Here is a 23,013-nt window from a genome sequence, read left to right on the forward strand (position 1 = left end):
TTCGCCATAGTGCCCCTTTAACTGCAGCACCCAGCATTTAATGCAGCTAACATAACTAAGGAAGGCACGCCATGTAGCACGATGGAACGTAGAGTGCATAGCGCTCCTAAGTTGTTTTTTAATTTGCGCTTAGTGAATTGAGGCCAATGGGAGCTCCGCTGCACTTAGAGCAGATGTCCAGCCTATAATACAAGTTTACAGGTCCCTCTTCTCCTGTAAAGTTTTAATGACCTGCCCGGTCTTATTGTTGTAAATCAGTCCCGGTGTCCCGCGACTTCTGTCATGTAGCACCGTCCCCGCCACTTAAAAACTGCTTTGGTTTGGGCAAGACTCTTTAACGCTGCTACTGCCTACCAAGTGCGCCCTATTGGCTGCCAGGAGAAAATGCAGTAGTGGTGCATTGTGGGTAATCACAAATGTTCACTTATAGCTGAATTATTCCAAGTTTCCTTCTGTTTTAAGAAGGCAAATTTCACAAAGTTATTTAGTAGGAGGGCTTTTCGGTCTGTTTTATCCTCCTATACATTCCTAGTAGTTTGGGTCACCCCGAGCTGCTTGGTTACTCTGCTGTGCTGGTCCAAGCCCTATCTCATACAGCCATATCAATCCCTGCCATGTACTGATGAGGACCAAAAGTCCGAAACAGGCTGTCTACATGTGGGAGTTGGTGTGGCTGTGTAATATTTTATAGACTTGCTATACACCAGCGGTTCTGGATGCTTTCCTGGCTTACAGGGGTGAAAAGAGATGATTTGCATATTCAGTAGTGGTGCATTGTGGGTAACCACAAATCCAGGGCTGTGGAGTCGGTCCAAAAATCCACCGACTCCGACTCCTCAGTTTAGGATTCCACCGACTCCGACTCCACGACTCCGACTCCTCTAATTTGCATATTACAATTTTGTTGATTAAAAGTATGTAACATGAAATTCGTCTCTTAACTGCCAACGCTTAGGAATTTTACAAGACAACTGAAGTGAGAAGGATATGTAGACTACTATATTTATTCCCTTTAGACTAAAACTAGTCCTTGGTAAGAGTACTTGTAAAAGGTACAAACCGGAACAAAGAACATCTATCAGGCCCTAGGCAATGTAAGTGTGGGTACATCTAAAAATGATGTGCAGGTACTCTGCAGGGGAATAAGGAGATTCTTCCTCTATTACACATTCTTCATGCACAATCTGAACTAGGTTTATGGGCGATAGACAACACCTCTGTGTTCAATGTGCACAACATTCTCAGTGGATTCCCTGCAGCTCTGTGGGGAGTGCATATGTAGAGTATAGTACTACTGTGTAACAAAGTAAACCTGAGACAGATGAAATTAAAGTTTTATACATACCTGGGGCTTCCTCCAGCCACCTTCAGGATAATCAGTCCCTCGTTGTACTCCTCCAACACCTGGATCTTCTGCTATGAGTCCAGGTACTTGAGCCAGTCGGGCGTAGTGCGCATGCACACACTCCGCCGCCAGGAGTATACTACACCTGCGCAGCACTATTGCGCAGGTGCAGAATGTTCCTGGCTGTGGTAGCGGCATGCGGCCGGACTGCGCTGACTGGCTGAATTACCAGGACTCAGAGCAGAAGATTCGGGTGGTGGAGGACAGCGAGGGACTGATTAGCCTGAAGGGGGCTGGAGGAAGCCCCAGGTATGTATAAAACTTTACTTTTCATCCGTCTCAGTTACCCTTTAATTTGTACTCACCAAACCAAATTTTAATAACATATTAAATTATTTGATTTCATGAGCAAAGAGAGTGCATACATTTGCATAAATCAGCATCAATGCGGAATTATTTCCATCTCGTTGACCATCTCTATTAGTGACACGGCTACACATCAGGCTTTATTCTTACAGCATAGATGTTATTTAGTATATATACGAGATTCCTGTGTACACATCATATATACAGTCACAATCAGATATGTATATCTGACCTTAAAAATACGGGGACTGCTTTATTGAAGCAGCACAAGTAACTAATTTTGATTGGTTTATTTCATTTTTGTGGACAAAGCACAGCTATTACTGTATATATACATTATTTTTAATGACTATTATCTGAGAAATAGAACATTTTATCATATTTTCTATTTTAATTACAGTTACAAATTCATTAGGAGTCGGAGTCGGTGCATTTTTTCCCGACTCCGACTCCAGGCACCCAAAATTGCCCGACTCCACGACTCCGACTCCACGACTCCGACACCACAGCCCTGCACAAATGTTCACTTATAGCTGAATTATTGCAAATTTCCTTCTGTTTTAAAGCTAATGGGAACCCGTAAGATACTCACCTAAGGAGAGGGAGGCTCTGGGTCCCATAGAGCATTCCCTCTCCTCTCCCGGTGCCCGCTGCTGTCCTGGCTCACCCGTAGCGGTATTCGGCCGTCTCGGCCAAATACCACTGTCTCCCGGCCGAAGGGAGGCTTCGGAAATGCTTCGGGAGCTCGAGTGCTCCCGAAGACTTGCTGCTCTACACTGCCCGCACGCCCTCTATGACGCACTCGCGTGTGCCACCTGTCTTCGGGAGGACTCGGCTCCCGAAGACATCCGAAGTCCCCTCGGCGGGGGATGTGAATGGAGGAGCCAGCGCAGCATCGGGGCACCGGGAGAGGAGAAGGAAGTCTCATTAGGACCGAGCCTTCCCTATCCTTAGGTGAGTATCTGACTTTTTTTTCTTTTTAATACGGGATTACATTAGCTTTAAGAAGACAAATTTCACCAAAAATAAATGTTCTGAGTCTTGTCTTGTTTTCTCTGTCTCAAGTACAGAAAACTAATGGCATTTTTTCGGCAGGGGCGGGGCTAAGCCACGGAAGTCACCGGATACAGATCCCCCGGTACAGATTTACATCAAGAAAACATGGCAGGTAAATATAACTTTACAGAAGAAGAGAATCTTGTAAATTTGCATTATAGCCTGGATATGCTGTATATGCTTTATGGCCTGTTCACGTTAGATGGATGTCGCCTGACAGGGATCAGGACCTGATCATTCAGGCGACATCGCTCGGCCCTATAGGGAGGTTGTGTGTATTCACTACCATTCAAAAGTTTGAGGTCACCTAATTTATTGTTTTTGAAAGAAAAGCAATCTGTTTGGTCCTTAAAGTGAACCCAAGGTGTGAGTGGTATGAAGGCTGCCATATTTGTTTCCTTTTAAACAATAGCAGTTGCCTGGCAGCCCTGCTGATCTATTTGGCTGCAGTGGTATCTGAATCACACCAGAAACAGGCATGCAGCTAATCTTGTCAGATCTGACAATAATGCCAGAAACCCCTGATCTGCCGCAGGCTTGTTCAGGGTCTATGGCTAAAAGTATTAGAGACAGAGTATCAGCAGCTGAGCCAGGCAACTGGTATTGCTTAAAAGATAATAAATATGGCCGCCTCCATAGTCCTCTCACCTCGGATTCACTTTAAAATAGCATCAAGTTGGCTAGAAATGCGGTGTAGACATTGCTGACGTTGTAAGTGACTTTCGCAGCTGTAAGCGTCTGTTTTCTTAATGGAATATATACAGAGGTCTCCAGAGGGACTCATTATCAGCAACAATTAGTCCCGTGCTGTAATGGAATGCTTTTGTCTGCTGATCCACGGTTATAATTTAAAAAGGTTAATTGATAATTAGAAAACCTTTTTGCAATTATTGTAGCACAGATGAAGATTGTTGTGAGCGGCCGTACAATCGGCCTTCCTTAGACTGGTTGAGCTTGTGGAACATCCAGAGTTGTGGCTTCCATTACAGGCTAGACAGCCAGAAACGAGAACTTTCTTCTGAAACCCATCAGTCTGTTCTTGTTGTCAGGAATCTCATAGGGCTGTGTACCTCTCATAGAGCAGCGTAAACTGGCTGTAACCACAATAGAAAGAAGAACCAGCAGCTTTGTGAAAGCACACCTGACCGGAGGCAATGCTACACTCATGCTGGATCCACGCACCTCTGTGCATCGTCCGTTCCTCTTCTCGTTCTCCCCTCGGGCCTTTTGGCTAAAGTCAAAATTTCAGACAGGAAGAGGAGGTCTTACGAGATGTTCCCTCCTATCCCCCTCCCATTCCCGTCTCTTCTCCAAACGTTACGGCAAGGCCGTTTTTTTGTCTTCCTGTGTGAAAATGTGAATCAAAGAGGAACGCCAGTGAAAATAACATAATGAAAAAAAGTCCTTGATTTTTACAATAATTATGTGTAAATGATTTAGTCAGTGTTTGCCCATTGTAAAATCTTTCCTCTCCCTGATTTACATTCTGACATTTATGACATGGTGACATTTTTACTGCTGGCAGGTGATGTCAGTGGAAGGAGATGCTGCTTGCTTTTTTGGCAGTTGGAAACAGCTGTTCTTTCCCATAATGCAACCATGCTCCCACAGTGTGATGTCAGCACCATGGTCCTGGCAGTTTCCTGTGGGAGGGGTTTCACCACAATATCAGCCATACAGAGCCCCCTGATGATCCGTTTGTGAAAAGGAATAGATTTCTCATGGGAAAAGGGGTATCAGCTACTGATTGGGATGAAGTTCAATTCTTGGTTACGGTTTCTCTTTAAAGTGTACTTAAAGGGAAAGAAGTGCCCCAAATGGGTACTTACTTCAGTAGAGGGAAGCCAGTGGATATCCCAGAGGGAAGCTTGTTGACAGAGCTCGGCCACGCTGTGCAGATTGCTCCTGTCGCTGCAGTAGCACGGAGCTGAACAGGTTTGGCTTATTCTGCCAAGCTTGAGCTTCGGCTCCTTGTTCTGCGCTGGCGCAAGCCATCCTGAACATAGCTCTGGGCTTAAAGTAAACCTGAGATCAGTAAAAGAAAGTGTTTTATACATACCTGAGGCTTCCTCCAGCCCCCTTTAGGCTGATTGGTCCCTTACTGTCCTCCTCTGTTGCCTGGATCCTCTGCGACAGGCCTGGTAATTTCTGAAGTCTGGGCTTACTGTGCATGCGCGGCCCCTCGCGTGCGCCTCGTTGCGGTCCTGTCGCCGGGAGAGCTCTGCGCCTGCACAGTACTATTGAACATGGGCAGAAGGCTCTCCGGCTGCGGGAGCACGACTGGGGAGCGCGCGAGGCGCCTGTGCCGACTGGTGCTGACTTGTGAAATTACCGGTAGCGAGTCTCGACGTTGAGGGACCTGCACTGATCTCAGGTACCTTTTAAGTAGTTTTGCTTCTGGTCCGGTATACATTAAATAGTATAGCAAAACATTTTCTCAGAGTCAAGAATGAGGGGCTCATTCCAGGATGCTTCCTATGTCAAGTTGCAAAGACAAAGTCATATTTCCGTATGGTCAATAAAAAGAAAAGGTTAAAAGAAAGCAAAAGAAGACTGGAAAAGGTGTTATGGTCACACTAAACTAAGTTTGAGAGACACAGACCAAATAAAAAGATGCTGAAGGAGTGTTTGATGCCATCTGTGAAGCATGGTGGAGGAATATGATGGTTTGGGGCTGTGTTGGTTGAGGTAAAGGAGGAGGAGATTTGTACAGGATAAAAGGGATCACGGAGAAAGAAGGCAATCACTCCAGAGCAAGCAATGAGTTGTCCGAGTAGAGCAGAAAGAAATTATAGAGAAGTCCAAGGCTATAAGACCATCTACAAGTACCTTTATGTTCCTGTAACAACAGTTGTAAATATTATTAAGAAGTTCCAATATCATGGATTAGTGGCCAACCTCGCCGGACATGACAACAAGAGAACCAACCTCCGAAATGGGCAGAAGGAGGGTAGACAAAAAACCAAAGACATCTTCCAAAGAAATACAAGCTGTAGTCTAAGGTCAAAGTTCTCCAGGGAACCTGGGCTTGGTCTAAAAACACCCAGCAGGACTCTACTATTTAAAAGAAGTACATCAAAATTATTGATGTGCATTGGCGTTTGTTGAACGTACTTATAGACTTGAGAGTTCTGAAGGTGATAAAATGCATAAAAATAGACCTTTTAGTAATTTTTCAACTGCATATGTGCTCTACTGTTTGGAAATATCCATTTTATCTTCTGTGTGTTGAGAGGACTAAGCACAGATAAAGAATAAAATGATCATAGGGAAGATATTAAGACCGCAGATGAAAGAACCCGAGGCACAATATTTTACATTGTTTCATGGTGCCAAATCTGAGGGACTTGCCTTTTAAGGAATTTGTGTTCTGAGGAAGCCCAGAAGAAGATATAAATAATATATTGTCACAGATGGGGTTGAAATAGATTCATAGATAAGGGACACCATCCCTGATTAAACAGAATAGTCTATTTCCTTTCTTGGATGAATAAGACCTCCATTTTAGTCAGTAGGAACGATACATGACCACCATGGCCAGGGCTGCGTTTCTGCAAACGCCTCATAGACCATGGCCTTGGGCCGCTGCTGCCCCCCCAGAAAAGTCATTTTTTTGAGTAGGAGGATAAATATAATTGTTTATCTTGTCAGTTTATTTTCACCTCCGTTTCACTTTAAAGAACAAGCGGCACCCATGCTAACCTAGAAATAAATAACACATATATAAGTAGATAAATACTACTTCTACTTACATAACAGATGTATTGTGCTATCCACATAATGATTCCTGTGAATTTTACAAAGGAAAACAGAAAATCCTACTCTAGGCAGTGGCCATCTTGCCAAGCTAATGCTGACATCATATCCTCCCTGACTCTTGTTTCCCCCCCCCCCCCCCCCTCTTCTCTTGCTAATTGCGTATTCATTAGCTGCCCTCCTCCCAGAGTCTTCAGACACTCCCACTAAGGTGTACACTAACAACTGCACTGTCTTTTTTTTTCTTTTCTCCTCCAATCGCTGAGTCACCTCAGCCTTGCTTGTAAACACAAGTGAGCAGGGGATCGTGTTTCAGATAAGCAGCTAGGCAGGTAAATAAATGGAAGAGGAGGAATGTATTATAGATAAAAAGAACTCCCAGCATTCAACTGTTTGGCACTGACTACTAAAGGGCCAGTGCCCCTAAAGTATGTGATAACTCCAAACCATAACGACAGAAAACGTTTTGCGAGTTTTGAATGCAGGATTAGCATCTTTATCACTCTATACACTCAGACCAGTTGCTGTTGAAAGTTGATGGTGACAATACCCCTTTAAGGACCGTGGGCTGGAACATGCTGTATACACAGGGCTTTGTCTGAAATATCTGAAAATGCTCACAATGAGAATTGCCCCTGGTAAACATAAGGAGTCAATGGCAGATACATTGCTGGAATGTCAGGGGGATGTGATATAGGTGGAATGGCTTTCTTACTTGGAATTTCCCAATACTCTGAGAAGACCCTCAGTGGGCGGAGGTAGCACCCCAGGTGGGCGTGGTTACAGACGTCCAGAAAGTGAGGGCTTTCTTCAACAAGTATACGTGGTACGTCCTTGGGCTCAAACCCACTAGCAGCCTTTTCTAAGCGCTTGTGATTTGAAAAAAGCTCTTGCTAATGCAATGCTATGGATAATTTTTATAAAATCACATCCCTCTAATGCAGGGGTGTTAAACACAAAGTGGGCCGAATTTGAACACTGACACTTAGCCGCGGGCCTCAATGTCTACTGGCCACCTTATAACGTTCCCCGGTGTCTAATTGCCCCCCCCCCCCCCAAATCCTATACAGTTCCCTGGTGTCTAGTGGTCCTCCCTTCCCTTTACAGTTCCCTGGTGTCTAGTGGCCTTCACCCTCCCCATACAGTTCCCTGGTGTCTAGCGGTCCTCCCTCCCCTATACAGTTCCCTGGTGTCTAGTGACCCCCTCCCTCCACTATACAGTTCCCTGGTGTCTAGCGGTCCTCCCTTCCCTATACAGTTCCCTGGTGCCTAGTGGTCCTCCCTTCCCTATACAGTTCCCTGGTGTCTAGCGGTCCTCCCTTCCCTATACAGTTCCCTGGTGTTTAGTGGTCCTCCCTCCACTATACAGTTCCCTGGTGTCTAGCGGTCCTCCCTTCCCTATACAGTTCCCTGGTGCCTAGCGGTTCTCCCTTCCCTATACAGTTCCCTGGTGCCTAGCGGTCCTCCCTTCCCTATACAGTTCCCTGGTGTCTAGCGGTCCTCCCTTCCCTATACAGTTCCCTGGTGTTTAGTGGTCCTCCCTCCACTATACAGTTCCCTGGTGTCTAGCGGTCCTCCCTTCCCTATACAGTTCCCTGGTGTCTAGTGCTTTCCCCCTCCCTCCCCCATATGGCTTCCCTGGTGCTCTAGGGCTTCACCCCCCAAAATAGCTTCCCTGGTGGTTTAGAGTGGGTCAAACATAATGCAAAGTGGCGAAACCCCCTAAGGGCCAAATTTAATGGCTCTGAGGGACAGATTTGGCCCACGGGCCAGAGTTTGACATGTATGCTGTAGTGGGATCACACCCATAGCATTAAATTAGCAAGCAGCTTTTCAAATCCCAAAGTGCTCAGAAAAGCGCTCCTAGTGGGTTCCAGGCCTTTAGTGCATAGAAGTGTGTTGAAGAGACCCATAGCTTTGAACCACACTCTGATATCCCAGGGCAGTGAGTTTTGTATCGATGGGTTTGGTAAGACATGAAGGAGTGTTTGTACACCAGCATCCCGCACTGATTTCTCTTTCATCTGCTGGACGTGACCTATTCCACATACATGTAAAAAAAGGCACCTGGAAAAGGGGCACAGGGGTTTGTTGCTAGTAGAATATTTCTCAAATTAGCGATATTCTACTATTGAATTCCTATAGTAAAATATCGGTAATATTTACTGATATTTTACTACGGCTAAACCTAACCCTGCTCTCACAGAATCCTTCCTCTACTGATGCCTAACCCTAACCACCACCCCTGTTGGTGCCTAACCCTAAAGCTGGCCACTAACGGTCCAATTTCTAGCGAAAAATCGTTCAAGCGATCAGAAATTCTGATCGGATTGGTTGTAAATAATCTCAGTTGATGGGCACAATCGATAATGAACGATTATAAAAACAATCGTCCGATTGAATTTTCATCGAACCAAAATTTGGATTTTCTTGTTGGTCGTGATAGATAGGAAGCAATGATTGGTAAGTTGATGGTGTAACGAACGATTTTTCGTCCGATCAGAATTTCTGATCGATCGAATGATTTTTCGCTAGAAATCGGACCGTTAGTGGCCAGCTTAGAACACCCCCTGGTGGTACCTAACCCATAGATGCCCCCGGGTGGTGCCTCTAAGACAGGGGGGTCTTAGGGTTAGGTGGCTCCTAACCCTAAGACTACCCCTGTTAGTTCCTAACCCTAAGGACCCCCCACCCCCAGTTGGTTCCTAACCCTAAGACTGCCCTTGGTGATTCCTAACTCTAAGACTGCCCCTGGTGGTTCCTAACCCTAACACTGCCCCTGGTTGTTCCTAACCCTAAGAAGCCACCCCCCCCCCAGGTGGTTCCTATCTATAAGACTGCCCCTGGTGGTGCCCTAACCCTAAGACTGCCCATGGTGGTTCCTAACTCTAAGACTCCCCTCTAGTGGTGCCTAACCTTAAGACCGCCCCCGTGGTGCCTAGTCTTAAAGGGACACTTAGGCTAGGAATAAAAAAATCAGTTTTATTTGCCTGGGGCTTCTACCAGCTTCCTCCAGCGTTCCCGTGCCCTCGCAGTCACTCACAGAGCCTCCGGTCCCCCACTGCCAGCTAATTTCGTTTTTGCTAACAGACCCTGACAGGGAGTCGGCGGGCTTTCTGCACCTGCGCAGGTTTGGCCACTCATATCCTTCTTCATGTTCCCGTCCTCAGTAGCATCCTGCACAGGCGGAGGATGCTATTGCGGATGGCAATGGAAAGAAAAATACACGTGGCCAGGCCTGTCGGCATGTCAGCCAAAACGAAACTAGCTAGCGGCGGGGGACCAGAGGCTCCGTGAGTGACCGCGAAGGCACGGGACGGCTGCAGGGGCTGGTAGAAGCCCCAGGAAAGTAAAACTTTTTTTTATTCCTGGCTTAAGTGTCCCTTTAAGACCCTCCTTGGTGGTGCCTAACCCTAACTTCTCCTGGTGGTGCCTAACCCCCTCCCCCCCAAAACCTTTCCTCCCCCCTCTACTGCAAAGCCAACAAGGTCAATTTTGTCACCTTCCGCAAAGCCGCTATTTGCATTTCCGCAAACCGCGGTGCCCAGGATTCTATCGGCCACCGATATGTTATGAAAGCAGCAATTTGTGGCAAAGAAGATACATTTCTGCGCCTGGAGGCACCCAATAGCGGCCATCGCGCTCCCTAATTTCCTTTCTTTGCCGCTAATCGTGGCTTTTTTAATAGGCACCTATGGTGGCGCTGTTTTTTTCCGAAAGGGCTCCTGCGCCCTTGATGGTCTTAGACTTGCCTATATTTCTGAAACATTAATGCCTGTATTGAGACCTGAATCTGAAATTGGTAGTGCCTTGTTTTTGCATAGTGTATGAGAGAGAATTGTCCATCCATTTTTTAAATAAGTATTGTGGAGAGTTGGCTTCCGAAACGTGTCTTACTGATGTCTACAAGATCTGATCATCTCCCAAAACTTGCCTCATAAATTCGTGCTAGTGCGGGGTTTATGCTTGTTTCCCATTTAAAGTGAATCAGAGACGAAGCACCCTCATGTATTTTACCATATATATCAGTGGGAACATTAGAGAAAACACCTACCCTGCTCTCATTCTGCACTGCACAGCTTGTTTCTTATCAGACCTGATAAAATCCCCGACTGAGCATTCAGTCTGGCTTTGCTATAATGACTCAGCTATAATGATTCCTGAGCAGAGCCAGCAGGGGGCAGGCTTGGACTTGAAAAGACATGAGAGAACACAGACTGAGCTATAAATATTCCTGAGCAAAGCCAGACTGAATGCTCAGTCGGGGATTTCATCAGGGCTAATTAGAAGCAGGCTGAGCAGTGCAGAATGAAACAGAAAGCAAGGTGGATGTTTTCTCTAATGTTCCCACTGATATATATGGTAAAATACATGATGATGCTTCGTCTCTGGTTCCCTTTAAAGGGAATCTGAAATAAGAGGGATATGGTGGGCGCCATATTTATTTCCTTTTAAACAATACCGGCTGCCTGGCAGTCTGGCTGATCTTACAGGTCAATAGCGTCTAAATCACACCCCTGATCTGCATGCTTGTTCAGGGTCTATGGCTTAAAGCAGTGTTTCTCAACTTTTTCGAGCCAAGTACCCCCTATCGCAATTCAGTTTGAGCCAAGTACCCCCTACCAAGTGCCGCGCGCACGTGTGTGTGTGTGCGTGTGTGCGTGTGTGCGCGTGCGTATACACCCCCCAGGTATTGGTGCCCCCAGTATAGATAGCGAGGTATAGGTGCCTGCTCCAGTATAGGTGCCCTCAGTATAGCTAGGTATAGGTGGCCCCAATATAGCTAGGCATGGGTGCCCCCAGTATAGCCAGGCATGGGTGCCCCAGTACATCTAGGTATGGGTGCCCCCAGTATAGCCAGCCATGGGTGCCCCCAGTATTGCTAGGTATGGGTGCCTCCAGTATAGCCAGGCATGTGTGCCTCCAGTATAGCTAGGTATAGGTGCCCCCAGTATAGCTAGGTATGGGTGCCCCCCAGTATAGGTGCCCTCAGTATAGCTAGGTATAGGTGGCCCCAGTATAGCTAGGTATAAGTGCCCCCCAGGATAGGTAGCCCCAGTATAGCTAGGAATAGGTGCCCTCAGTATAGCAAGGTATAGGTGCCCTCAGTATAGCAAGGTATAGGTGGCCCCAGTATAGCTAGGTATAGGTTCCCCCAGGTATAGGTGCCTTCAGTATAGCTAAGTATAGGTGGCCCCAGTATAGCTAGGTATGGGTGCCCCCCAGTATAGGTGCCCTCAGTATAGCTAAGTATAGGTGGCCCAAGTATAGCTAGGTATAGGTGCCCCCAGTATAGCTAGGTATGGGTGCCCCCCAGTATAGGTGCCCTCAGTATAGCTAGGTATAGGTGGCCCCAGTATAGCTAGGTATAAGTGCCCCCCAGGATAGGTGGCCCCAGTATAGCTAGGAATAGGTGCCCTCAGTATAGCAAGGTATAGGTGCCCTCAGTATAGCAAGGTATAGGTGGCCCCAGTATAGCTAGGTATAGGTTCCCCCAGGTATAGGTGCCTTCAGTATAGCTAAGTATAGGTGGCCCAAGTATAGCTAGGTATAGGTGCCCTCAGTATAGCTAGGTATAGGTGGCCCCAGTATAGCTAGGTATAAGTGCCCCCCAGGATAGGTGGCCCCAGTATAGCTAGGAATAGGTGCCCTCAGTATAGCAAGGTATAGGTGCCCTCAGTATAGCAAGGTATAGGTGGCCCCAGTATAGCTAGGTATAGGTTCCCCCAGGTATAGGTGCCTTCAGTATAGCTAAGTATAGGTGGCCCAAGTATAGCTAGGTATAGGTGCCCTCAGTATAGCTAGGTATAGGTGGCCCCAGTATAGCTAGGTATAAGTGCCCCCCAGGATAGGTGGCCCCAGTATAGCTAGGAATAGGTGCCCTCAGTATAGCAAGGTATAGGTGGCCCCAGTATAGCTAGGTATAGGTTCCCCCAGGTGTAGGTGCCTTCAGTATAGCTAGGTATAGGTGCCCCCAGTATAGCTAGGTATGGGTGCCCCCCAGTATAGGTGCCCTCAGTATAGCTAGGTATAGATGGCCCCAGTATAGCTAGGTATGGGTGCCCCCCAGTATAGGTGCCCTCAGTATAGCTAGGTATAGGTGGCCCCAGTATAGCTAGGTATAAGTGCCCCCCAGGATAGGTGGCCCCAGTATAGCTAGGAATAGGTGCCCTCAGTATAGCAAGGTATAGGTGGCCCCAGTATAGCTAGGTATAGGTTCCCCCAGGTATAGGTGCCTTCAGTATAGCTAAGTATAGGTGGCCCGAGTATAGCTAGGTATAGGTGCCCCCAGTTCAGCTAGGTATGGGTGCCCCTAGTATAGCCAGGCATGGGTGCCTCCAGTATAGATATGTATAGGTGCCCCCAAGTACAGCTAGGTGTGGGTGCCCCAAGTATAGCCAGGAGGGGGACGCAGCTCATGAGAGGGGAGCGATGCCCACACATAGCGGCGGGGAGGGGGTCCACTCCCTCCCACCCTCACCTGGGCTCCCTCATCAGCGCTTTCCCCCCTCCGACACATTACAGCGGCATGGTGAAAGGAACGCAAACTTCTGCGTTCCACGCTGGAGGTCCGATCTTCTTTGAGCCTGACGCAACTTCCTGATAAACAGGAAGCAGCGTCATCGCTAACAGAGAAGAATCTCCGGCGTGGAACGCGGAAGTAAGTCCACGTTCCTTTTACCATGCTGCCGGTGTTAATGTGTCGGAGGGGGAAAGCGCTGACGGGGGAGCCCAGGTGAGGGAGGGGGGAGTGGACCCCCTCCCCGCCGCTATGTGTGAGCATGCTCCCCCGTTTTGCACTGAGTCCCCCTCCTGGCTGCGTACCCCCGGCTGGGGTCTCGCGTACCCCCTGGGGTCCGCGAACCACGTGTTGAGAAACACTGGCTTAAAGTACTGCATTACAGGTAGAGGGTCAGCAGGACAGCCAGGCAACATGCATTGTTTAAAAGGAAATAAATATGTCAGCTTTCATATTCCTCTCAGTTCAGGTGTGCTTTAATCATGCGAGTGGCAGGCTCGCCATCTGATGTACATTAACCTAACTGTCAGTTTCAGTAAAAGCATGACCAGCGGCCTGGGGAAGAAGAGACAGTGTTGGTGTATGCTTTAAAATGGAACTGTAATGAAAATAACATCATGGATAAAAGTGCTTATTTCTTACAATATTCATTTATAGATTTAGTCAGTGTTTGCCCATTGCAAAATCTTTCCTCACCCTGATTCACATTCTGAAACGTATCACTGGCGGTGACATCAATTCTGTCAGATGATCTGTGCAGAATGTTCGTTACTGAGAGTTCTATGCACAGAGGGAGATACTGCTTGCTTGGCAGCTGGAAACAGCGTTTATTTCCCACAATGCAACAAGGTTCACAGACAGCAAAATGTCTGGACCATGGTGAAGTCATCACACTGTGGGAGGGGTTTCACCATAATATTCGCCACACAGACCCATCCCCCCCCCCCTTATGATCTGCCACATGTATTTTCTTTTAAACAACACCAGTCGCCTGATCTATTTGGCTGCAGTAGTGTGTGAATCCCTCCAGAAACAAGCATGCAGCTAATCTTGCCAGATCTGACAATAATGTCAGAAACACCTGACTACAAACACTTCCTCCTTCCGGGTTCAAGGAGCATAGTAGTCACGTGACACAGCTTGGAACACAGCATGGGAACTAGAAGAAGGCTGCAGTGTAAGTTTTACACTACCCCCCTCCCCCACACACACACACACGCTCAGCTGCACTAATTAGAGGATGAAAACTGAATTAAACTCATTCGCATTTCATCCAAATTTGATCAGGAGCTCATCCCTGTCTGCATATGCTTGTTCAGGGGCTATTGCTGAAAGCATTAGAGGTAGAGGATCAGCAGGGCTGCCAGGCAATCTGCGTTGTTTGAAAGGAAATAAGTATGGCAGCTTCCATTTCCTTCTCACTTCTGGTGTTATTTAAGGCAGATTAACAGGGACAATTGTAAATGTCCTTCCATAGACAGATTCATTGGATATTTTCACTCCCCAAAAAAGGCTTATAGAAGAAGTTTACTTAAAGAGGAACTCCAGTGAAAATAATGTTGTAAAAAAAGTGCTTCATTTTTTACCATAATTATGTATAAATGATTTAGTCAGTGTTTGCTCATTGTAAAATCTTTCCTCTCCCAGATTCACATTTTGACATTTATTACATGATGACATTTTTACTGTGGGCAGGTTATGTAGCTGCTCCTAGCTGTTTTGGAGCTTCTTGTGGGAGGGGTTTCAGCACAAAATCAGTCATACAGCGCCCCCTGATGGTCTGTTTGTTAAAAGCATCATATTTCTCATGTAAAAGGGGGTATCAGCTACTGATTGGGATAAAGTTCAATTCTAGGTTGGAGTTTCTCTTTAACCACTTTACCACCAGCGGTACTTTTACACTATAAATTAACTAATTACCTCCCACACTCCCCAATGTATTTTTTTTTTTTGTAATAAAAAGGAAAAAAAAAATTACAATAAAAAACAAACAAATATAAGTAGTTACCTTAGGAACTGAACTCTTTAAATATTTATGTCAAGAGGGTACAACACTGTTACTTTATAAACTATGGGCCTGTAATTAGGGATGGACGCAAAAATGAAAAAAATGCACCTTTATTTCCAAATAAAATATTGGCGCCAAACATTGTGATGGGGACATAATTTAAACGGTGTAATAACCGGGACAAATGGGCAAATACATTTCATGGATTTTAATTACAGTAGCATGCATTATTTAAAAGCTATAATGTCCGAAAACTGAAAAATAAGGATTTTTCCCACATTTTTTCCTATTTTTCCATTAAAACACATTTAGAATAAAATAATTATTGGCATAATGTCCCATCTAAAGAAAGCCTAATTGGTGGCGAAAAAAACCAAGATATAGTTTATTTCATTGTGATAAGTAATGATAAAGTTATAGACAAATGAATGGAAGGAGCGCTGAAAGGTGAAAATTGCTCTGGTGCTCAAGGGGTAAAACCCCTCAGTGGTGAAGTGGTTAATATAGCTTACTGAATAAACACAGTAACCAAGCAGCTCAGGGTGACCCAAACTACTAGGAATGTATAGGGGGATAAAAGGGACCAAAAAGCCCTCTTACTAAAATAAGCAAAGCTTGGTGTAATTTGCCTTCTTAAAACAGAAGGAAATCTGCAATAATTCAGATATATTTATGGAGAACATCCATAAATACCCACAATACACTGCTACTGAATATGCAAATTATCCCTTTTCACCCTTGTTAAGCCAAGCAAGCATCCAGAGCCGCTGGTGTATAGCAAGCCTGTAGCTTTACATTTTACACAGCCACATCAAACCCACATTACTAAATAAAATAGCTTATTTTTTACAATATTATTTTATAGATGACTGTATTTATTGCACTATAAGACGCCCTTGACCATAAGACACACCTAGGTTTAGAGGGTAAAAACAAGGGAAAAAAGAAATACGAAACCTGGTGCATCCATGGTGCACGAGCGTTTTTAGGACCCCCCCCCCCAATTATCATGTCTTCCGTGTATCTTTAGTGTCCTCCTCCGCCTCGTGTGTCCTCCAGGCGATATCATGGCTCGGTCACTGAGGCCAATCACTGCACTCGATGAGTAGCTCATGTAAAAACAAAGTAATTCAGGTTACCGTACTTCTAGCCTATTAAAACTGCGCTCGGGGACACAGCGCGACATGGACCTAGTAGGCAGAAAAGGACGTAAGGGGACAGCGGAGGACACAGGGGGACAGTGGAGGACATGAGGACAGAGAAGGACACTGCAGGTTCATATGGTATGTACCATACATGTGAAGGGGATGCCATTCTTAAATATATAACCGGTGCCGACGTCTTTACTGCTGCAAGGTGCATCACTGTGGAATGTGTGTGGTGTGTTCCGAAGTGAGCAGAAACAACACATAGTCTCCCAGAGTGTGCTGGGATGAAAAGGCTCTGTGACATCATGCATCACTGGGAGGGCGGAGTTACACACCAATATATAGCAATACAGAGCATAGATATAGGAAGTGATTTTGGTCCTGAAACCAGGATAATTGACGTCAAATTTGGCATCCTGAATAATTTAGTATATTCTCCTGTATGCCATGCGGTGCCTCTTGAATGCATCCTTGTAAATATGTGCATATTAATGCCTTTGAGCACTTGGCGTGACCTTGACATGAATGTAAGTAGTCCTTCTCTCTGGTGTGGAAGAACATGTGATGCAGCCACTCCCACGCCATATGCGTGTCACCTGATGTAATCAGTCTCTGCTTCCCAGAACGATTTGTCACCATATTCAGTCCACTTCCATGTTCATCCCCTTAGAGCCATTGCCAAGTTCAGCTCAACACAACTGGAGTTATTTCAGAATCCCAAAAAAGGGATTGAAGCTGCGGTTACATGTGTAGGCAGCGCAGTGTGTAATGCTGCTGCTTGTATTTCCTCTGCTGAACACGTTCCTCCAGCACTGTGTAGAACTCTCAGAGTAATCTATACTTGAAAGCAAACCTGAAGCTAAAATAAATGTATGATATAATGAATAGTATGTGTATTACAGCTAAGAAATAGAACATTAGTAGAAAAGACTAGAGTCTCATATTGCTTTCCAGTACCGGAAGAGTTAAAACATTTCAGTTGTTATCTATGTAAGGGCTGGTGCACACCAAGAGCGATTCTGAGCGTTTTTAAGGGCCCCTTTCCACTAGAGCGAATCTGCATGCGTTTTCTGCATACAAATTCGCATAGCCAATAATAGTCAATGGGCCCGTTTCCACTTGTCAGGAAATCTGTGCGATGGACTGTGCAGGAAAAATCTGCACAGCGGAGCCATCAGAATTCGCACACCGCAAGGCTGGTGTGCGATTTGATTCGCATGTAATGTATTTAGTAGGAGATTCGCATGCGTTTTCCCTATGCGAATTTTCCATGCGCATTTGCATACGTTTTTGTGTAAAATCAATGTAAAAGCGCACTGGCATGGTTAAAATCTCAAACTTACAAAAATACACGAAATCGCATGAAAATTCGCATGCAAATTCGCATCCGCATGCAAATTCGTTTATGCGTTTTCCGCAAAGAAATCGCACCGCACTAGTGGAAACGGGCCTAAAACGCTTTCAGGGGGAAAACCGCTTGGCTAATGTTAGTCAATGGGATAGAGCACACTACAGCATCACGTTTTTCTCCCAAATGCACACTCGGGTCCTGCAGCATTTTTGAGGCGTTTCTGCCTCAATGTTAAGTATAGGAAAGTGGAAAACCGCTCTGAAAAACGCTACATCAGAGCGGTTTTCCAAGCGTTTTTGTTACAGAAGCTGTTCAGTAACAGCTTCACTGTAACAATATCTGATATCTGCTACACAAAAATGCTCCAAAAACCACTTGGCATGTTTAGAAAACATCTCTAACATGCCTAGAATCGCTCTTAAAAACCTCTTCAAAAACCTCTAGCGTTTGCGGTACAGGGTTGAATGCAGTCCTGTTTTCTGAAGCACCTAAACAGCGAGAAGAAACAGAGACAGCTTGAGATAAGATTTTACTGCAGGAGAGTTTAATGGCCCATACTCACGGGCTACTTTTTGTCCTGTCGCCAGCACACGGGCGCGTGTGCGCGACAGGTTCGGCGACAGCTCGTCGCCAGGTCCCTCCGCGTACACACGCGGAAGAGGGATTACTGAAGCGATAGAAGCGGTCACCGACGTTCCTCCCCCTCGCCGGAAGCGCCGTGGATTTTCTATTATGTTGCTGTCGCTAGTCCGCATACTCACGCGGACTAGCAACAGTTGCGGCGGCAACTGTCGCCAGGCGATTGACCGCACCAATCGCCTGGCGACGAGCGACGGTTCGGGGTGCACGCCCGTGTTGCGCCTCATACTCACGGGCTACCTGTCGCCGCAACACGCGCGCACCGCGTGTTGCGGGCGACAATTGTAGCCCGTGAGTATGGACCATAAAGGGTCTATTTTCCCAGTGAAATGAAACCAATCTGATTGTGTCTTTGTGGCTCTGCCCCCTTTTCTGAATTTGAACCTCAGTGACCCAATGAGCAACTGTACCAGGTTTGAGGCTTGTGCCATTAACAGTGCAAGAATGGCAGAAATTTTAATATTCCACTTGAAAATCAACAGGTGAATTTTAATTGGCTTTTTTAGGCTCCACCCACATTTCTAAATATTAATCCCAGTCACTCAGTAACCAGTTGTGCAAAGTTAGAGAATGCTGCCATTAACAGTGAAGAAGGGCTGCAGTTTACATTTTCCCAGGGAAATCTATTTTTGACTCCACCCAGTTTTGTAACCTTGACACACAGTCACTCAATGAGCAAGTTTTTGAGCTTTTGGGTTCCTGGCATCAAAATTGTGTGAATGGAAGCAGTTTATCCAGCAAAAAATCTAATTGTCTGTTTGTGGCTCCGCCCCTTTGAACCCCAGCCACTTAATGATTGACTGTAGCAGGTTTGAGACCTTTGCCATTAACAGTGTAAGAATGGCAGCAGTTTAAATATTCCCCTTGAAAATCAATAGGTGAATTTTGATTGGTTGTTGTAGGCTCCACCTACTTTTCTGAATATTAATTCCAGTCACCCAGTGACCAACTGTCAAGTTTGAGAACCCTGCCATTAACAGTGAAAAAGTTTATATTTTCCCATGTAAAAAGTTTGTTGTTTTTGGCTCCGCCCACTATTTCTAACCTTGACATACAGTCACTCTATGAGCTTTGGGGTCTTTGGCTCCACCCACTGTTTTTGGCTACGCCCACTATTTCTAAACTTGACATACAGTCACTATATGAGCTTTTGGGTCTTTGGCATAAATAAGTTGCATTTTCCCATTGAAATTAAACAAATCTGATTGGCTGTTTTTGGCCCGCGCCCTTTTCAGAATTTAAACCTCAGTCTCCCAGTGACTGACTGTACCAGATTTGAGGGCTCTGCCATTAAAGGGACACTTAAGTAAAAAAAAAAAAAAATGAGTTTTACTCACCTGGGGCTTCCAATAGCCCCCTGCAGCTGTCCGGTGCCCTCGCCATCTCCCTCCAATCCTCCTGGCCCCGCCGGCAGCCACTTCCTGTTTCGGTGACAGGAGCTGACAGGCTGGGGACGCGAGTGATTCTTCGCGTTTCTGGCCACAATAGCGCCATCTATGCTGCTATAGCATATATCATATACCATATAGCAGCATAGGGGTGCTAATGTGTCTGGGAAGGCGAAGAATCACTCGCGTCCCCAGCCTGTCAGCTCCTGTCACCGAAACAGGAAGTGGCTGCCGGCGGGGCCAGGAGGATCGGAGGGAGACAGCGAGGGCACCGGACAGCTGCAGGGGGCTATTGGAAGCCCTAGGTGAGTAAAACTTATTTTTTTTGTTTGACTTAAGTGTCCCTTTAAGAGTGTATGAACGGCAGGAATGTAAATATTCCCCTTTAAAATCATTAGGTGAATTTTAATTGGCTGCTGTACCACCTACTTTCCTGAATATTAAATCTAATCATACCAGTGACCAACTGTGTCAAGTTTGAGAACCCTGCCAATAACATAATTGTTGAAATCAATTTAACAAATCTGATTGGCTGTTTGTGGCTCCACCCCCTTTAGTGAATTTGAACCCCAGTCACCCAGTGACTGACTGTATCAGGTTTGAGGCTTCTGCCATTAACAGTGTAAGAATGGTAGCAATGTAAATATTCCCCTTGAAAATCAGTAGGTGAATTTTGATTGGCTGTTGTAGGCTCCAGCCAAATTTCTTAATAATCCCAGTCACTCAGTGGCCACCTGTGTCAAAGTTTGGGAACCCTGCCATGTAAAAAATTTAGTTGTTGGCACCGCCCACTTTTTTTTAACCTTTACATACAGTCACTCAATTACCAAGTTTATGAGCATTGGGGTCCTTGGTATCAATAATTTGTATATTCCCATTGAAATTAAACAAATCTGATTGGCTGTTTGTGGCTCCACCCCCTTTCTGAATTTGAACCCCCAGTCAGCTACTGTATCAGGTTTGAGGCATCTGCTATTAACAGCGTAAGAATGGCAGCAATTTAAATATTCACCTTGAAAATCAACAGGTGAATTTTGATTGGCTGTTGTAGGTGCCACCCACTTTCCTGAATACTAATCCCAGTCACCCAGTGACCAAGTGTTCAAAGTTTGCAAACCCTGCGATTAACAGTGTAAGAATGGCTGCAGTTTACATTTTACCATTTAAAATGAATGGCTGAAATTTGATTGGCTGTTTTATGCCCGCCCACTTTTCCTGGATTTGTAACGGCGGTCACCAAGTGACCAACTGTGTCAAGTGTGGGGACTCTGGCTTGAGTTCTGTGAGAATGGCAAAAATCTAAGGTGCCAGAACATCTGTGCCTCTAGTCTCCAGAGAGGTAAATCCGGGCCTGGATGCTACTACTGTATATTCATCTTGTGTGCAAATTGTATGTAGCGACAGGACTAATCCACTATCAATGCTGGCCGATTAGCTTCATGTTCAGCATGAGAGAGCATGGTGCAGGAAGAATGGGAGGTGCAGGAGGGGTGCAATGTAACCAGGGCAGACATGGAGCGTAGTCTGGGGGATCTCCGGGAACATCACCCAGGCCTCTGTTCTCACGGTCACAGCTTACATCACCCAGAGACCTCTCTCTGACCATTCCCTGCTGACAAAGGATTACACTAGAAAGCTCCGGGTTCTTTGACCCCATATGCCATTAGCTTGCTCTGCATTCACAAAGGATGAGTCAGTTTGTTTAGAGATCTTTAAACAGAACCCTGCACTAATGCACCGGATAGCAGCGTCACAGTGCAGACTTCGTATTATTATTAGATTTTGAGATTGATGATACAGAGGCACCAATAAGAGTAAAATATTTAAAGTACGTTTAAAAATAAAGATAGTGGTGGACTTACCTCCAGAATACAGACACATGTTGTGCAATTTCAAAAACAACAGTTCTGAAGTGACATGTGACATGATGAAATAGACATGTGTATGTACTGTGCCTAGCACACAAATAACTAGGCTGTGTTCCTTTTATCTTTCTCTGCCTGAAAGAGTTAAATATCAGGTATGTAAGTGGCTGACTCAGTCCTGACAGGAAGTGAGTACAGTGTGACCCTCACTGATAAGAAATTCCAACTATAAAACACTTTCCTAGCAGAAAATGGCTTCTGAGAGCAAGTTAGAGATAAAAAGGGGAATATCTTATCAGTGAGGGTCACACTGTAGTCCCTTCCTGTCTGAGTCAGGACTGAGTCAGCCACTTACCTACCTGATATTTAACTCTTTCAGGCAGAGAAAGAAAATAAGGAACATAGCATAGTTTTTTGTGTGCTAGGCACTGTACATACCCATGTCTATCTCATCATGTCACATGTCACTTCAGGTATCCAGAACCGTTGTTTTTTAAATACTCAGACTGAGCTCCCATTGATTATTTCTTCCTGTGATACAACGAGAGCAGCTAGTTATGTTTGTCACATTACACACCACACAGGCAAGCTGATCTGCATCACCAGCCCTCAGCCTGTGAAAACTTCACTCCCCTCTCCTCCTCCCCTCTGCCTCTGCAATCTCTGGTTAGTAACACCTCCTCCTCCTGCCCAGACTGAGCTCCCATAAGCCCTTGCTACTAAGACTCAGAGTGCCAAGGCACTCTGGAGAAGCTGTGGGCAAGGCTAGTTTAATTTATAGGGAACTAGAGTATTAAAACAAAAAAAAAAAGTATTTGGCTTGCGGAATGCTCTATATAGGAAAGGAACACAACTATGCAATGAGTAAAAGTTTATCTTGGATCCACTTTAAGCATTACTGGACCTCAGAGTACCTCGGTGGAGATAAAATTGACCTTTGAAGTGTACATAGGAGATTAGGAAAGGTAAAAAGGACCTTTCAGGCCTCCATAGGATATCACTGGTGATAAAGATGACCTCTCAGGTGTCACTGGAGAAAGTGTACATAAATGTTAGGTGATAATCCACATCTTATGCTAGGTACACACCATACAATTTTCTGTTGGAAAAAATCTATCTGGCAGTTAAATCTAACAGAAAATTGTATGGTGTGTACCTAGCATTAGATTGGAGGAACACCCCAGATGACAATGAATGTTTTCAGAAGGGGACGAGTTAGCATTGCACAATGACGATGAATGTTCTGAATGAAGCAGACTCACCATCAGAGGAACAGGAAGTGCTCCAGTATCAGGCCTGAGAGGTGTCACTGAAGCTTACCTTTTATGGGGCTCTGAAGACACTGATGGATTCCAGTGTCCCCTGTTATACGGAGTGGAAACTTCTATTGGTGACTGTACAGAGAATCCAAGGTGAATATCGGAGTACTTTGTGTCTCAGCCATATACAATATATCACACAAGCGAGTGCTCATGTCACATTTCTGTACATATTTTATGATCTCTTTTCATGGGACAACACTGAAGATAGGACACTTTGATACAATGTACAGTAGTCAGTGTACAGCTTGT

At 45.5% G+C, this 23,013-nt stretch overlaps 1 protein-coding gene across 14 annotated transcripts in view; it reads left to right on the top strand.

Annotated features, from left to right (window-relative positions):
• Positions 1 to 23,013, top strand: part of GIPR (gastric inhibitory polypeptide receptor) — a 309,157-nt gene that overhangs the window by 12,665 nt on the left and 273,479 nt on the right. For 10 of the 14 annotated variants that reach the window (XM_068250112.1, XM_068250105.1, XM_068250107.1 and 7 more), the window contains one exon: positions 2,807 to 2,879. In XM_068250112.1, coding sequence (XP_068106213.1) covers positions 2,873 to 2,879 — 7 coding nt within the window. In that variant the 5' untranslated portion in view covers positions 2,807 to 2,872. Of the gene's footprint in view, positions 1 to 2,806; positions 2,880 to 20,837; positions 20,917 to 22,738; positions 22,855 to 23,013 lie in introns of those variants that run through there. The other 4 variants (XM_068250104.1, XM_068250120.1, XM_068250118.1 and 1 more) reach the window with 3 other exon arrangements.

Source organism: Hyperolius riggenbachi, chromosome 8 (genome assembly GCF_040937935.1).
Source record: "Hyperolius riggenbachi isolate aHypRig1 chromosome 8, aHypRig1.pri, whole genome shotgun sequence".
Taxonomy (NCBI): domain Eukaryota; kingdom Metazoa; phylum Chordata; class Amphibia; order Anura; family Hyperoliidae; genus Hyperolius; species Hyperolius riggenbachi.